General features: G+C 43.1%; 1 protein-coding gene across 4 annotated transcripts in view; it reads left to right on the forward strand.

The window, feature by feature from the left end:
- Positions 1 to 17,649, forward strand: part of LHFPL2 (LHFPL tetraspan subfamily member 2) — a 98,252-nt gene that overhangs the window by 68,417 nt on the left and 12,186 nt on the right. For 2 of the 4 annotated variants that reach the window (XM_004374472.2, XM_023729477.1), the window contains exon 1: positions 3,851 to 5,077. In XM_004374472.2, the coding sequence (XP_004374529.1) occupies positions 4,648 to 5,077 (430 nt within the window). In that variant the 5' untranslated portion in view covers positions 3,851 to 4,647. Of the gene's footprint in view, positions 1 to 3,850; positions 5,078 to 17,649 lie in introns of those variants that run through there. The other 2 variants (XM_023729475.1, XM_023729476.1) reach the window with 2 other exon arrangements.

Raw genomic sequence — 17,649 nt, forward strand, 5'->3', positions numbered from 1 at the left:
CAGTGACTGTTCCTCTTGAATGTGCGAATTTGGTGCGCTGGATGGAGATTGTTTTAGCACAAATGGACAGGGAACTCTCTTATCTGAATTCTGACACATGGGTCTTGAAATAGTTCTTCCTTAAATTGAGCGCTTTGGTGAGGTCTTGGCTATAATGACTAAGCACACATGTCCCGTCTTCCTCCTGAAGTTCCACATCTTTTTCTTCAGACGTGGTAACCTAACTGCACTGCTGACTAGGCAGAGCACGCTGGCCAGGACAGTGAGCACTTGGCATATTCATTAAGATACAAGTCACCTGAGAGATTGTAGCAGAGTCCCAAGGTTCTTAAAGAGGACAAAAATATGTAGGTGTTTTATATTCACATCAAAAAATTGCCATTGAAAAGTTCTGATACATGTTACAATGTGGATGAACCTTGAAAACATGCTGAGTGAAATGTCAGTCACAAAAGGACAGGTTATTATATGGTCCCACTTATATCAAATATCTAGAATAGGCAAATGTATAGAAACTAACTCATGGCAACCCTATGTGTTAGAGTAGAACTGCTCCTTACGGTTTTCTTGGCTGTAATCTTTCTGGAAGCAGATCGCCAGGTCTTTCTTCCATGGTGCTGCTGGGTGGGTGCCAAGTTTAGGCTAATTATTGTTGTTGTTAGGTGCCATCAAGTCAGTTCTGATTCATAGCAACCCCATGCACAACAGAACATAACACTGCCCGGTTCTGTGCCATCCTCCCAATTGTTACTATGTTTGAGCCCATTGTTGCAGCCACTGTGTCAGACTATCATATTGAGGGTCTTCCTCTTTTCACTGACCCTCTACTTTACCAAGCATGACATCCTTCTCCAAGGACTTGTCCCTCCTGATAACATGTCCAAAGTAAGTGAGACAAAGTCTCACTATCCTCGCTTCTAAGGAGCATTCTGGTTGTACTTCTTCCAAGACATATTTGTTCATTCCTATGGCAGTCCATGGTATATTCAATATTCTTTGCCAACACCATAATTCAAAGGCATCAACTATTCTTCAGTCTTCCTTATTCATTGTCCAGCTTTCGCATGCATATGAGGTGGTTGAAAATACTGTGGTTTGGGTCAGGTGCAGATTAGTCCTTATGGTGACATCTTTGCTTTTTAACACTTTAAAGAGGTCTTTTGCAGCAGTTTGCCCAATGCAATACATCGTTTGATTTCTTGAGTGCTGCTTCCATGGGCATTGATTTTGGATCCAAGTAAAATAAAATCCTTGACAAGTTCAATATTTTCTCCATTTATCATGATGTTGCTTTTTGGTACAGTTGTGAGGATTTTTGTTTTCTTTATGTTAAGGTGTAATAGTCAAGCTCAAATTGTTTGCACCACCCAGGGACCACCAGGAATTGGAATTGACTCCACAGCAATGGGTTTGGGGTTTTTTTTTTGTACAGAAACCAAAGTTTATTGGCAGGAGGGAGGAGGAAAGAGGGAATCATTGCTTAGGGACACTGAGTTTTTATTAGGGCTGATGGAAAAATTTGGAAATGGATAATGGTGTTGGTTGCACAACATGATGAATGTTATTGATGTCACTAAATTGTACATGTAAAAATGTTGAAATTGCAGTTGTTTTGTTATACATATATATACCCATTACCATCAAGTTGATTCCAACTCATAGTGACCCTGTAAGGACAGAGCAGAACTGCTCCATAGGGTTTCCAAGGCTGTAAATCCTTACAGAATACCACATCCTTCTCCCGCAGAGTGGCCACTGGGTACGAACTGCTGACCTTTCAGTTAATAGCCAAGCACTTTAATTAACCACTGTGCCACCAGGGTTCCTATATATAGTTATACTTACCACAATAAAAAAAAATTGCCACTAAAGAAGAGGGACAGGATTGGAGACAGACTGGGCATAACAGTAAATTGGTTTTCTAATCAAAACTGGAAGACTTTTGTAGAAGCCTTCTGTTTTTCTGGGCTCTCCACCTGTTGGTTCAAAGTGTCTGTGAGCCTGGTGGGCATGTGTAGCCTCAGGGCCTCCCATGAAACATTATCTTGTTCTCATTCATAAGGATCGTTTTCATTATAAACAATCTTCTCCAAAGCTCTTTTGTATCGGTAACTTCTTTCTCAAAAGGCTTTTCTATTGGCAGTATTGGGAGGGAAGGGTGAGTGAGTGGGAGGGGGATATGCCTTCTGGTCTAATGCTAATTTATTTTCACCAGTTGAGTTTGGCAGCTGGGTTAGGCAGTGGGGAAAGAGAAAGTAAGACTAGGACCCTGTCCTTGAAGCCCACCAGGGAAGCTTAGACATGAGTGACCTCATCTATCTCTGACTAGCCTGAGCTGAATCATTTTCTGTGTGTAATGGCCAGGTTTCTATGATGTACTAACCACCTTCATTGGTTAAACTGTTGCCTGGCCGATATCATCCATGTTGGGGAAAAGCTTCCAAGGGAGAGGAGTTGATACTCATTGAGCTCTTACTCTGCCAGTCACTGTACTAGGTGCTTTAACAGGTTCTTGTTTATTCCTAACAACCATAAGTTGAAATAGGTTAAGTACACTAACTATCCTTATGTGGTAGAGAGGATGCTGAGGCTCAGAGAAGTTAGATGTCCAGATGGCTGGATTTGACACCCAAACCTGATGGACTCCAAACTCTCACATTGAAGTACACCACTCTCCGTACACCACTCTCCCTTACACAGTGCTCAGCATGGCCCTATTAAACACACACACACACATACACACACACACACTCTGCCTGTGCCCTAGCATGTGCTAGCTATTTCCCCTCAATATCATCTTGTGTACTACAGTGATATGAGGATTTTGAAATAAGTCATGTCTTATTTCAAATAAGTAGAGTCATGTCTTAATCCCAGGCAGCCAGCAGGCAGACAGCTGTTGCATAGTGTAGAAACAGGCAGGTTAAACTTTGACACCGGGCTTCCTTGTTTCCCTCCCCCTTAGATAACTCCCTGCCCCATCCCTGCTCCCAACATGCCAGGGGCACTTTGTAGTTCACTTGGAGTTAACAGTGGCCTGGGTTAATACGATCTAGTCACTCAGAACAGCGCCATGTGCCCATCTGGCAGATGTGAGGTGCACAGTTCTTCCTGTCCTTGGGGAGGTGGCAGAAATGGGACTAGAATGAGCCCTGGTGGCCCCTGTTTCAGGGTTCAGGCTCCTCTGGTAGAGGTTTGGCTGTGAGAACAAAGTCTTCTGGTAATGGAAGTCATTTGTCCTTGGGAACAGAATGAGTCCTCTGTGAAATTAGAAACAATGGGCATGTTGAGTTCCAGAGCAGGGGTGAATCGAAGCTGGGGCAGAGGCACATGGTGATGAATTGGGACAATTCAGGGGGTGCATTCTTCAAGACAACTTTCTGTTGTCAACAAGTCGACACAGTTGTAATGATACTTAATGGTCATTAATGCTTCAGTTTTGAATAATTTCCCCAAGTGAGTAAGTTATGAACTCTTCCTTGAGTTTTAATCAATGTAGTTTATTTTGTGTAAAAACAACCCTTTGAGAAATGGATGAAAAATAGTTTGGGGTAGCACTGTTTTATTATTTTTCATGGAATTGTTTCCCTTTGCATTTTCATTTACCTATGAAGCAAAACTCTCATGTGTTTGTTTGGTTTATTGCTAGTAATAATTTCCAGGTAATAAAAAGTTGCGTGTTGCTACTCTCTACTGCTAAGCAAAAGCTTTTGGTGCAGATTTCTCAGAACTTAGCTTATGGAGCACTAAGCAAATAGGTAAATAGTACTAGAAACTTTCAAAGAAAGTAGCTAGTCCGTGAACATAGTTCAACCCCATCATGTCTAGAGGTATCTGGATATCTGTGCTGTTTGACTTTTTCTAATAAAAGATGATGGAGCAGGAGCTGTGTTCCAAGAGCACAGCAGCTTGGGGCAGTGCCCCCTGTATGGCAGGGTGCCTCTGAGATGGGTGCAGGGACTGGCATTGGCCTCTTTCCGTCTGTCATTCTCCCTAAAGATAAGGTTAACGACCACATGCACTTAAGAGTGTATGATAAGCGAGCATTTGAAACAAAGACAAGCAGTAGATGCACTAGGAACGGCAGGCATTCTTGCTGGGGACCAGGATTTGGTAGAGGAAGGCTGTGCCGGGGACGGAGTCGCTGCGCGCTGTCGGAGAAGGGACGGTGTGTGAGAGCAAGAGGCCAGGGAAGTCCGCTGAGGCAGGGAGTTTCCCAGCAGCCGGAACAGCCCAGTGAGTCTGACCAATGGCCCAGACTGTTGAACACTCACGCTTGGGTTTAAGACCTCGAAGTTTGTTCTCAGCAGCGCTGTAGGGGCGGGGCCTGGGATCTCTGCTAACCGCCGCCCTCCTTTCTCTCCTAAAGGTGAGCGCTGTGGGGCTGCCGGGATCGGGATCGCAGGAGCGCCGGCCCAGCCAGAGGAAGCGCCATGTGTCAGGACGAATGCTGACTGAGGCTCGCTGCCCGGGTCCGCGCTGCCAGAGGAAGGAAAAACAAGAAGCCCTCGGGCTGAGTGAGTGAATGACTGGCGCAGCCAACTGCCTCCTCTGAGGGCTGAGCCTCCGTGCTCTTTCCTGCTCCTCCGCTTTCTTCTTTGATTAACCCCGTGGAGTCCTGACTCTTCTTCCGCCTTGAACATCAATATGTGTCATGTCATTGTCACCTGTCGCTCGATGCTCTGGACCCTCCTGAGTATTGTGGTGGCTTTTGCAGAACTCATTGCCTTCATGAGTGCAGACTGGCTCATTGGGAAAGCCAAGACTCGCAGCTATGCGGAGCCGGACAACCAGACTGGAGGCCCTTCGGAGCCCTACCACCCCACCTTGGGCATCTACGCCCGCTGCATCCGCAACCCTGGGATGCAGCCCATCCAGCGGGAGACGCTGTGTGGGCCCTATGCTGAGAACTTCAGCGAGATTGCCAGTGGCTTCTGGCAGGCCACTGCTATTTTCTTAGCCGTGGGAATCTTCATTCTCTGCGTGGTGGCCTTGGTGTCCGTCTTCACCATGTGCGTGCAGAGCATCATGAAGAAAAGTATCTTCAATGTCTGCGGGCTCTTGCAAGGGATTGCAGGTAAGTGTGCGAGCAGAGGGAGGGGCCTGAGAGCGAAGGGAGAGACCTGCAGGTAGGCAGTTACTGTCCGGTTTTAGAGACAGGCTTCTGTGTAATCAGGCTTCTTTTGTTAAAGTACTATTCCAGGAAACATGAGCTTGCTTCTTTTACCCTGTCTTAGTCTGTCCCACCTAACAGGAAGCCAGTGTCTTGTCCTTTTCTGGTTTCACATGTTTCTCTTCACTGCTGTTTCCTACGGTTTTGGTTTGAGTAACTACTCTTTGTTTTTCTGTTTAAATTACAAGCACGTTTTTCATGTCAGTGCATCCCACTCTGAGGAATTATGGTGTGAGAATCCCAGCGGTAGAGAGCGCTCAGTGCTGAGAAGGTATGTTTAAGTGCTGGGAGTTCATTAAGGGCCAGTGAGCCTGGTCCTATCACACCCCTCTCAGCCCCATCCCAACTGCAGGAGGAGGAGAAGTGGGTTGGGAAGAATTAGTATCAGCTGCTCTGTGTTTAATAATGCTCTGGTTTAAATTGTCTCCTGGAGCCTAACAGAATGTTCTGTGCACTCACATCAGAAAATGCAAGCTAACTCTTCGCCTTTCTGGATAATTTTCACTAACAAGCTTGTTAGAAATCGTTGGAAAGAAAAGTGTGAGCTCTTCACAGTGATCCCTGGGGGAAGGCTCCCAACTAGCTGCAGGAAAGTGTCCACTGTTGCTAGTACTTTTCACTTTCTTAAGCTTCCTCCTGTGGGCTTGAAAGTCGGGTCCTGAACCAAGGGGGCATCGGTCTGTCTTGATTCAAAGGACTTGTTCTTGGCAACAGAAATTCACTCGTATACACACACACACACACACACACACACGCACGCACACCCGGAGGGTTGATGAGTTTGAAGACATCACCAAGAAAGTAGAGGAACAGACTCCTGCTTTAACTTTCAGAAAAAAAGGCATTCACATTTTAAACGATCATAGCCAAGATATTTACTAACCTGAAATCTAACAGGAGAAATGGCAATCCAACTGCAATCCCTCAGCAAAGAACCCCCAAATGAATTAACCCTGGTTTGCCTTTTAGCAAACTCCTGAGCTCAGCAGGGCTGCTTCCAAATAAATAGATCAAATGATGCACACCCCACCCCCTCCGCCAAACAGTTGATAAGATAAAATTCTCTGTTCCTCAAATCTTAGGGGCCCATGGCAATGGGGTTAATTTAGGGGCCCATGGCAATGGGGTAATAGGCCAAGAGAAATGACAGAGGACCTAGTCCCTGGTCCTGATTTGTCTGCCTGGTAGATATACTCCAGTCAGACACCAGGGTCCTTAAATCTCCTGGCCCAAAGTGACAAATCTCAGAACCCTCATCTCTTTATTTGCCTGGATCAGCCATACTATAAATGATCCAGGTAATCATAGACATTCACAGAATTTGGCGGGGGGGCAGGATTCTAATTTTCAGCTCTGTTACTAACTAGCAATTTAACTTGAGATAAATGTACCACCTCTCTGGACCTCAGTTTTCCTCTTCTGAAAAACAGGTAGATTGGAAAACATGGCCTTATCTTATTTTTTTATTCTGTCCCATTATCTCCTTTTTGACTCACTTCTGAAATCTTCTGAAGTATATCCCATTCAGTTTGGCATTTCACCTCTCAGAAATGTTAAATAGGATGGGACCCATCTTTTGCTTGTCAGATAAATGTCCCTACTTTATTTTCCTCACACAGTGCTTCAGGTGTGTGTGCATACACAGATGTGTATGTCCTAAAAAGTTTGCTGAGAAAAGTTACCAAAGGCTTTTGAAAAGTCCTTAGACATGTGTCTGAGGAGAAGCCAGCACACACAATGTACTAATCCTGTTGAAGAGTCCTAGTTGGCCAGAGAGGCAGAGTTCTGCTTAGTTTTCACTCACTGTGCTATATTTATGCATCCTTGATGACTTTATGCCTTTATAATGAGTTTTATCAATATGCTAGTATGCAGGTGAGACCCCTGGTTTGTCACCCTGAGGGATGCATTTCATCCTGAGAAACATAATGGTGATCTAACTGCCTTCTAGCAATGCACTGGCCATTTACAGTAAGGGGTGGGACATCAGGGGCCATAATACTATGACCTCTCGAAGTCATTCAGAAGCAAAGACTTATTTACATCAGTCTTTAAGATATATTTACATCTAATTTTTAATAAGGTGTTAGCTCCAAGAATGCAGATTAGTCCAACAAAATCCTTTGATGCTATTATTAATTTCACATAAATGGTTCATTTTGGCACAAAAATCAGTACATATCTTAGATGTTATTCACATGCCCCAGTGAGTTATTCCTGACTTTCTCTCTCCCTTTATCTCTGGTAAGGCCTCTGGAAAAAAGGGTTGAGGAGAAGGGAGCAGTAGCATACCTCAGGGGCTAGTCTGCTGGCTCTCCATCTTTTGAAAACATCTGCATTTTCTAAAAGAAATTTTTACTTTCTTCCCACTCCTATTACTTAAGCTCCTCATGCGTACATAGAACATCTCAAAATTTCTGAAATTTTACATTTGGAGGAAGGCAGAGGTTCCTGTATCATCAAAGTACCTCTCTAAGGCCAAGCACTGAGATACTGGGAAGAAGCAGTTTCTTTTCTCCTTCCAGCCTAATAGCACCCCTCTGAGAGGAAATCATGGAAGGAGGGACTAAGTGTTTGTCAGGTCGGCCATCAGCCTACTTCCTTGTGTTTGGGGACACATCTGTAACGGGAGGCTCAGCGGGCTTATCCTCCCCTAACGGAGCTATACACCAGGTAGTTCAAGCCAACGTAAATGGCAGCCATGATTCTTGAATCTATTCTGAGAAAGCTGCCACAGCAGTGTCTGAAGCAGCTGACTTGCTTTCTCTCCTGTTGCCAATCTGTATTAGCATCTGGTCATCCCAGGCTGAGCCAGGACTGGCTGCAGCTGTGAGGATCGGTCTTTCTTCTTTCCCTACCCTATTTCAACCCTGGATCTACTAGACAGTGAAACCAATTGTGAGAAAGGAGACTATTGCCTGAGAAACAAAAGAATCTGTTAGAAACACACTCTAGACTATGTTTATTCTCACAATTTGCATTTTGGCAAAAATGACATTTTTGTAAAATGTAACTGGGGGAATTACAAGATATTGTAAGCATATTCTTTTGCTACACTTAATTTTAAAGAATAAATTGGCTACAGACTCACAGCCCTCATTATGTATTTATAAAAAGTATAACAAATCATTAAAAAATTGATATTTTGATTTTAGAAGCTGAGTATGAAAGAATCTTCTACCTCAGTGGAAATCCCAAAATACAGTTAACTTAAAACACACACAATTATTAACTATTAAATTAACCAGATACCAGGATTTGCCTTCAAGACCTAATGCTGGGCACCAAGCTTACCTTTCCAAAATACTTGCGCACAAATGCCCTTGGTGTCCAACACTCATTCCTGTCAGTAATTAGAGTTCAAGCCTCACTTGGTCCTTGGTCAGTCCTGACCCCACCTTGAAGTGGTCATGAAACATTGACCAATTTACTTCATTTCTCTAAGCCTCCTTTTCTCACTTATAGAATGGATATGATAATAGTACATGCCTCAGGGTTGTTTTGAGGATTAGATAATGTATGAGAAATGCTTAATAAGCATAGTTCTTTGCACATAGTAAATACTCAATAAATGTTAGCTATATGATTGTTGCTGTTAGTTGCTGTCGATTTGACTCCACTCATGGTGACCCCGTGTACAACAGACCAAAATGTTGCCTGATCTTGCACCATCTTCACAGTCGTTGGTGTGCTCAAGTCCCTTGTTGTGACCACTGCGTATTTTGAGTGCCTTCCAACCTAGGGGGCTCATCTTCCAGCACTGTATGGGACGATATTCTGTTGTGATCCATAGAGTTTCCATTGGCAATTTTTGGAAGTAGATCACTAAACCTTTCTTCCTAGTCTGTCTTAGTCTGGAAGTCCCACCGAAACCTGTCCACCGTGGGTGACCCTGCTGGTATTTGAAATATTGGTGGCATAGCTTTCAGCATCACAGCAACATGCAAGTCACTGTAGTATGACAAAGTGACAGATGGGTGGTGGAGCTATATGATTATTATTAAAGTATTTCTGCTTTCTCGCTTTCTCGGTAGGTTTTAGTATATATTTTATGTTTCCTAGAATTGTTGTAGTCTAAGGAATACCAAAAAAAAAACCAAACCCGTTGCTGTCAAGTCTATTCCAACTCATAGCAACCCTATAAGACAGAGCAGAACTGCCCCATACGGTTTCCAAGGAGTGTCTGGTGGATTCGAACTGCCGACTTTTTGGTTAGCAGCCATAGCTGTTAACCACTACGCCACCAGGGTTTCCAGTCTAAGGAATAGTGGTGCCTTTTATGGCCTTCAGAGTTGACCTTGTTCTATTAAAATCAAACATGATTATGTTATCTAGGGCCACTCCCTGGCCCCTTACTAGCCTGCTTGTGTCAGGAATGAAGGGTGCAGAGCAGTCCTGTGGCTTTAGCGTGAATATGGGTGTCCTCGGGTATTTTTAAAAAAGCAGATGATAGAAATCTAATTGACAGGAAAACAAAGAACTTCTTCCTCCCTCTCTCCTGCCCCTGACACACACTCCATTCCTTTCCTTTCTGGAGGCAGCTTCTAACAGTTGAGTCTTGATTGCAGGTGGTTTCTCAGGCTCCCCTGGCGAATAAATCACAGACGGATTAGTCTTCACTGGGTGAGAACTTGTCCAGGACTTGACAGAGCCAGAAACACACACGGTTCATATGCCTCTGGCATTCATTACAAAAGCTGGGTAGACAGCCAGCAGGGTCGTTTTTTGCCGACTATCTTCCTTAGGTTGTGACCTGGATGTAATCCATAGTGAAAACTGTAGAATGCAAAGATCCAGGTTTTCCATGACAGCATCAAGCAGTTTGTTTTTGGAAACACACGTAGGGCTCTGTTAGAAGTCCACGGAATCCCCAGTGACTCAGGTTTGGGACGGAAGCCATTGAAATGAGCTCAGAATTTGGCTCACGTGTGCTGGCTCGGTCTGTTCCACTGGGGTTGCCCCAAGGTTGGACTAACACATGAGCTGTGGGGCCTGGCTGCCCGCTGTCTTCCGGTCTTCCTGCATACGCCTGTTTGCTTCCTTAAGTCTGGTTGGCTCTCCCTCCAGCCCTCGGTCCCATCAGTCTCAGTACAGCAAGACTGCCTCAGCGAGCTGCCCCATCAGCCTGAGCAGATGGATTGCTGTGGGGCAGAGCTCTGCTCTGCAGGGCTGGGCTGGAGGGTGTGGTCAGCGGGGCTGTTCTCTGCTGTGGCAGCTAAGGGCCTGGGGTGTGCAGGCTCAGCTTTATTGGGAGTGAATGATGATTGAGGGTGAGGAGGACAGTATGAAAAAGGAGGGAAAAGGGATAGAAGGAAAAATTTGAGAGAAGACAAGCAGAGGGTTTTGCCTCTGCTGCTTTTAGAATAGCTTTTGTCATAAATGTGAATGTGTGTGAAGTATGGGTGGGTGTGTGAAATAGACCAGGATCACTCTGTAGGACTTGGATTCTCACTGCTGCTTTTCACAGGGTGAAAAACAACCTTAAACATCAAGAAGATGACCACAACCCAACCCACTACTGGCCTCCATTTTGACTTCTCCAGTGCTCTACTCATTCATTCCCAAGCCAAAAAGACCAGATCAGCCATAGGAGAGGAGAGAAATAAGAACAGGAGTTTGGGAAGCTTCAGGAGAGGGAAGAAAATTCCTGGCTCTCACACAGCCCTACCCCATAATTTTACATCAGAAAAATTCACCTGGTTTTCTCCAACAACACAGTGTGACCCTGGTTGCCCAACATCAAAATGCCCTCAAAGAAGGTGACTGAGGAAAGTAGAGGAAACAGCCCCTGCTTTTCCTCCTTAGTGAGAATGAGGCCCTGGAGGCTTTAGGCCACCAAAAGGAGGTTCTTAGTTTCCAATATTTCCAGTCAGATAATGCCTCCACCAGAAGTCAGACCCAACCCATTCCATGTCTGAATCAACTATGATACATTTACTAATTCATCAACCTTTAATTATCCCTTGGCAAAAAGCTAAAGAATGCAGAAATATTATGATAAAGGGAGGCCATAATTAAATTTCAGTTTAAGGAGCTTTTACTTTATGCCTACTAAGCGCAAACAACTGTCCCAGAAGCACTCAGGTCTACAATTTCTCGAGTTTCTGTTCCCAAGCTGTATTAGAGAGTCATCATTTCATAAACTGTACCCCAGAGAAGAAAAAAAAAAATTTTTTTTTATGTCATTATATTTAAAGGGAACAAAGAACACAACCATATCATTAGATAAAAAACTACTGCCTTAAAGCAAGTGGACCAAGCAGCCATTAATTTGAGTAAATCTAGAGACTGGGATCTATTTTAAAGAATCAGTTGGAAGGTCTAGAAGATGTAGCAATTGATATGTAAATAATATGTAGAAAGTGGTTTGCCATGGTAACCACTTAATTGTAGACATAAATTATCATGGAGTCATGAATGATCTATGTTCAAATTCCATTAAATAATCACTAAGCGTGACTTTGAATATTTACACAAGCAGTTCAGGCACTATGTTTTAAGAGCTTAATGCAACAATAGTATTCTTCTAAGCCGTAAAGTCACTTCAGAAGTAATCTGCATCTCCTATGGAGAACTGTGTTCTAGCACAGATGGCCATATTTATGAGTCATTTCTTGTATATGGTCTTTCTAGTAGCTTTACTAAATTGGTAGCAATAATTTTTTTAAAAAGACAGCCCCTGGTATAGACTAAATCTAAAAATGCACGTTAAGAAAATGAAGCCAATATTAAAATACTTTAAGAATCAGTACGAATATGTATCCATGAACATAAATATAAATAATTTCAAACCAACATGCACAGTTGTCATCTGACTCATTATAGGAATTACTTAATATTATCTAGACCCAAAGACCTTAGCAGGCCAGGAATTTACTTATTATCCTAAAGATTTCACAACTTGATAACCAAATTGTTTTTAAAAGTGTCTTTTACTTTGCTATACACTGTGTTTTCTTTATTTTGACAACTTATTTTGAATTATCAATGCGTTTTGGTTATAGTCAAACAGGAGCTCTGTCTTTCTTCATCCTCCACGTTGGGTGAAATAATTCATCAAGAAAATATTTCATAAAGCTCTTCCAGTTGCATGTAAACAGTTTAGCAAACAGCTTCTCACCCCCAGTGTAAAGTAAAGCTTTATAACTAACTAATGGGAAGGCACAATCTGGCTAAATTGGTTTGTTGGGATACATTGCAACACTTAGGAGTTAGGGCTTTAGAAACCACCAGTGAAGTAATTTGCACGTAAACATGAATCATTGCTGAGAAGGACCTAGGGAAGCCTCAACAATGAGATACTGGATCTTTCTTATAAATTGTTTCTTTACATATTCTAAGGGCATCAATCCTTAATTGATGACCATTAATTTTGTGTAATTATAACAGAAATTTTCTCTAGGGGCCATGGTTCTAAGTTTTTTTAATGAAAACTATGCTCTGATTGTCTTTCAAATAATTCTCTTTATGTTGCTCTGTCTTCCTCTGTCCACCCTTCACCCTGGAAAAGTATTTTTCTTGTAATTTGATGGGAACGTTTTTAGCAGAAAATAGGTACCCCACTAGACTTATCCAGGGAGTTGGCATAAGGATTAATACAAGCATTTTTTTAAAAATCAAGGACACTGAAAACCTTTTCATGAATGTGAACCCTCTGACCTCCAGTTCCTCATCTGGCTGTCAAAGCAGAGGTACTAAAGGTCAGAGCTGGGCCCAGTGTAGCTTGTCTGTAAACTCTTAAAACTTTAAAATGAGATGCAATAAAAACAAGGTTACCCTCTAGACGCCACAGGGGCAGAAAACTCAGAAAGAACCTCCTTACCCTTTACCTGCACAGTAAGTGAATAGGTTTCCCAGAAAGATGTCCCCATCCTAACACAAGCTCACTCCCCTGCCCACACACCCCTCAGAAGATCCACTGGACCAGTAGTTCGCAAACACTGCCTTTGAATGAGTCCAGGTTTCTGCTGAGGTTTTTACCAGTCCACAGCAAAAACAAGAATAATAAGGACAATGTGGTAAGATTTCATAAAACTGAACTGATTCAATTTAAAGAATTTTCCCTTATTCTCAGACTACATCCTTCACCACTTTTGTGTCAAAATGTCCTGGCATCTGTAGAAGTCAGGCAGGCTTGACTATCTCTGTTGATTAGCCTTTGGACTCTGGGCTTTCAGTGGAAGGAAGGGCCTTCAGGGCATGACCCTAGTGTCTGCAGTTGGCATAAGCAACATTTCACAAGAGCCAGATGCCCAAATTGAAAGCATCCGCTGCGTGTAGACGTAGGGACAGGCAGATCTCTGGTTAACAACACATGATTAACTAAAACCCCTTGTGTACAGGTAAGTGTGCAAGGAGTTGGGTGGGAGGAGGTCAGGAAAGACAAAGATTATCCACTCTGTTCGAGGAATTGAGAAAGGCTTCTTGAGGAGGCGAGAAGTAGGTGCTTCAATGGTGATCTGACCTATTGAAGAAATGATGTAATAATGCTACACTTGGGGACTGTCTGAGAATAGCTCTCAATAGCTAATCAGCTGCAAATGTCTATCCTGGAAAGGACAAATGTTATCTTTTGGTGGATCATTTTGTGGATGGCATTTTTATTCTAGATGGATGTACAATTTCAAATGAGTTCCAAGGATATAGGGTCTCAGAGCAAAGACTTAAATGCAAGCTGATTATACAGCTTAGATTTTTTTCCTTCTGTCTGATGGGTTTTATGCCTTTTGTTTGCAATTTTCTGCTTATACAGATGTTCCACATCCTGCACAACAGGACATCATAGCAGATCTTAAAAATTGTTCTTAAAAATTGTTCTGACCTTTTCACAAGTGTTTTCTTCTCAAAGTTGCTTTGGTCAAGGGCAGACATTCCAAAGTGGAATCTATACCTGCAGTCAGGAGACTGTTGATACTCGGATTGGAATGGAAAGAAATTAGAATAGAATGGATGGAACATCTTTATCTTGCTGCTGTCTTGCTGTAGGGTTAGCAAATTAATCTGCTTGACAAAGGATGACCCTTTGTTTCAGTGCATCCTTCTCCTCCCCATCACCCCCTCAGAGTACTCTCGTTTTCTCACTTGATAACTGCTCTTTATCATCAGCTCTCCAACCTCTCGTAGATGTAAGTAAGCCAGCTTGAGTATATATCAGACTCCTCTTTTCATCTGGACAAATGCCCTTGTCTCGGAAGCTAGTCTCTGGTCTGCAGTACAGCAGCGGTCTAGTATGATGGCTCAGGAAGTGGACTCTGGAGCCATACTGCATGGATTTGAGTCCCAGCGCTACCACTGATTAGCTGTATAAGCTTACTTTACTGCTCTGTGCCTCAGATACCATCCTTTTCCTCGTATGCAACCTGTCACAGTCTGCCTCCTTCTTCATTTCCCCTTTTATCCCTGTGTCTTCTATCACTTGTCAGTTTCCTGCGCTTGTCCAGGTTTTTCCCACACTGCTGCTTCTCACCCAGCTGGTGCCCGGGACATTCCACAGGGCAGCCACAGCATGTCTTTTCAGCAGTCCTCTCTGTAGCCAGACAGAGGTGGAAATAATTTCAGAGTTTTGAGGCTAAACTAAGGCTGGTTCTCTACATAACTGAAAATTTATTACATTTAATCAGCTTACTACTTTTTTTCTATGTGATCTCTCACCAAATAGCCATTTTCTGTAGCCAAGAATGAGGTTTTCAGTGCTGGCAGTCAAATTAAAGGCCAATCCCATGGTTTGGACGTTATGTGCATTTCAGCGGGAACAGCATAGCTGGTATTCTACTGGCCAAAATTACCAACCCCTGGGATTTATGTTATTGACTGAAGCTTTTCCTCTAGCCACTTCACAAACTTGGCAAGAACTTTCCACAGTGGCTTCATTTAAAAATTTAATGTAAAATAATCACATCACAGCACACTCTTTTCATTCATCCAAAAGAAGTATTGACTGAGCACCTGTTCCATGTCTGACATTGTTCTGGGCAACTGGGAAACAAAGAATAAACTTCCAAAACTCCCTGCCCTCATGGAGCTCATATTCAAGCTGGTGGAGACAGACAATAAACAAAATAAGTAAATTATATAGTATGTTAAAAGATGTTGAGTGCTATGGGGGGAAAAAGGTGTAGCCAAGGATAAGAGAGGTCAGGTATGTTGGGTGGGGCGGGAGGAGGGTTGTACTCTTAGATAGCATAGACAGGGTAGGATTCATTGAGAAGAGATTTAACCAAAGACTTGAAGGAGATGAAGGAGTTAACCATGTGGCTAATCAGAAGAAAGCGCATCCCAGGCAGAGGGAATAGCTAGCTAGAATGAAGGCCAGTAGGCTTTGCTGACAGATCAATGTAGGCCCTAAGAGAAAGGAAGGAGTTGAGGATGATTCCAAGGTTTTTGACCTGAGCAGCTGTAAGACTGGAGTCCCAGTTGTTGAGATGGGATTGACAAGGTGAAGAACAGGTTTTTGCATGGGGAATGGGAATCAAGTGTTCAGATTTGGACATAATTTTCAAGTACTGTGTTAGACACCCAAGTGGAGGTCAAGTAGGAAGCTGGATATACAAATCTGGAGTTCAAAGTAGGAAGCTGGATATACAAATCTGGAGTTCAAAGTTGGAGATAAAAATTCAGGAGACATCAGTATAGAAGTAGTATTTAAAGCTGTGGGACCAAGAGTGATCAATAAGAGGAATGGAGGTAGAAAAGAGGACCAAGGATTGATCCCTGGGCACTCCAGTGTTTAGAGACTGGAAAGATAAGGAAGAGCAAAGGATCCTGAGAAGGAAGAGCCAGTGACGTTTCCCACCCTGAGGCTGAACAAACACTGGCAGATGGTTTAAACGCCATGTGATAATGACTGCCTTGGCCTAGTTTTCCCTTAGTCCAGTACTGTCAGTACTTTTTGAACTTGCTGATTAAAGTATCATTTTCTGTAAGGATAAAGATAAAGCTACTACCCCCAATTAGCCAGCAATGCTTTCTGAGTTTTCCCAGTATAATAGGGATGGGATACTCCTAAGTCTCTTGCCTGCCTCCTGTTTCATGTTGGAGAGGTGGGAGGCTGGGATATGCGGCGGCAGGGCAGCCTTCTGGCATTCCGCTGTAGTGAAGTGAGCTGGGTCAACTAAGACTGAGTCTCAGGCTTAGTTAGGACCATGGCCCAGACCTCTGAGTCACATAGCAGACCTGATAGACAACCCTGGGTGTTTCTTTTTCCCCCATATTTTCAGAGAAACATTAGCAGAGGAATGGACGTTTAATAGTCAGAAGGTATCCTGCTGTGTTCCTAAATGAGTCAGTGGATGTTTCCGAGCCAGAAATATTTAGAGCTCTTGACCTGGTTACCCAAGGCTAATTGTGACATATACCCATCAGGTTTATTATTGAATGTTATGACAAAATTGTGATGTCTCCTGAGAATTAGTGTTGATTCAGGAAACACTGAGTACCTAATAATAAATGCACGACACGTGCTGGGTATAAGGAATACCAAGAGGAATAAAGCTTCTCTGCCTGCGAGGGGCCCAGAGTCCCCCTGGGAGGCTGCTATATCTTCAGGACCTAGAATACTGTCTGACACATAGTAGGTAACTCAGTTAATACTTCTTGATTAAATACACAAAAATAGCACGAAGAGCTGAAGAGGAGGGATGTCCACAGGGTAGTGGAGCACAAAGAGAATATCATTCTGGCAGGAAGTAGTAACAAATGTTCTACATAGAGATGACGTTTGAACTGGGATGAGGGGGAGATTTCCAGGTCGATGAGGGATCCATGGGTCAGCATGAATAAGAACCTCTTGTTCAGCGAATGGTGATGTGTGTATTGTGACCAGATTCATTGAGCCTTGCTGGCCTCAAAGGATCTAAATTGTCTAAAGCCCATGAAGCCCTACAACATCCCACTCCTATAACCCTACCATGGCCTGGCATGGGGATGAGCACATAGTGTGTACTTAGTGGATACTCCTTAGGAATTAACTAATTGGAGCCAAATTTATCAAAAGATTATTGTTGTTAGTTACTGTCAAGTCAGCTCCAACTTATGGTGACCAGTGCCCGGTCCTGTGCCAACTTTCTGATTGCTAGTATGTTGGAGTCCATTGCTATAGCTATTGTGTTAGTCCATCTCATTGAGGGTTTCCCTCATTTTCACTGACCCTCTACTTTACCAACCCTGATGTCCTTTTCTAGGGACAGTCTTTCTTGGTGACGTGTCCAAAGTAAGCAAGTTGAAGTCTCACCATCCTCGCTTCTAAGGAACATTATGGGTGTATTCTTCTAAGACTAATTTGTTCATTGTTCTGGCAGTCCACAATAAATTCAATATTCTTTGCCAACATCACACTTAGAATAAATCAATTCTTTTTGTTTTCCTTTTTCACTGTCCAGCTTTCACATGCATATGAGACAATTGAAAAGACCATGGATGGCTTGGGTCAAGCGACATCTTTGCCTTTTAAAACTTTAAAAAGGTCTTTTGCAGCAGGT

This window comes from Trichechus manatus, unplaced genomic scaffold (genome assembly GCF_000243295.1).
Source record: "Trichechus manatus latirostris isolate Lorelei unplaced genomic scaffold, TriManLat1.0 scaffold00029, whole genome shotgun sequence".
In the NCBI taxonomy this organism is placed as follows: domain Eukaryota; kingdom Metazoa; phylum Chordata; class Mammalia; order Sirenia; family Trichechidae; genus Trichechus; species Trichechus manatus.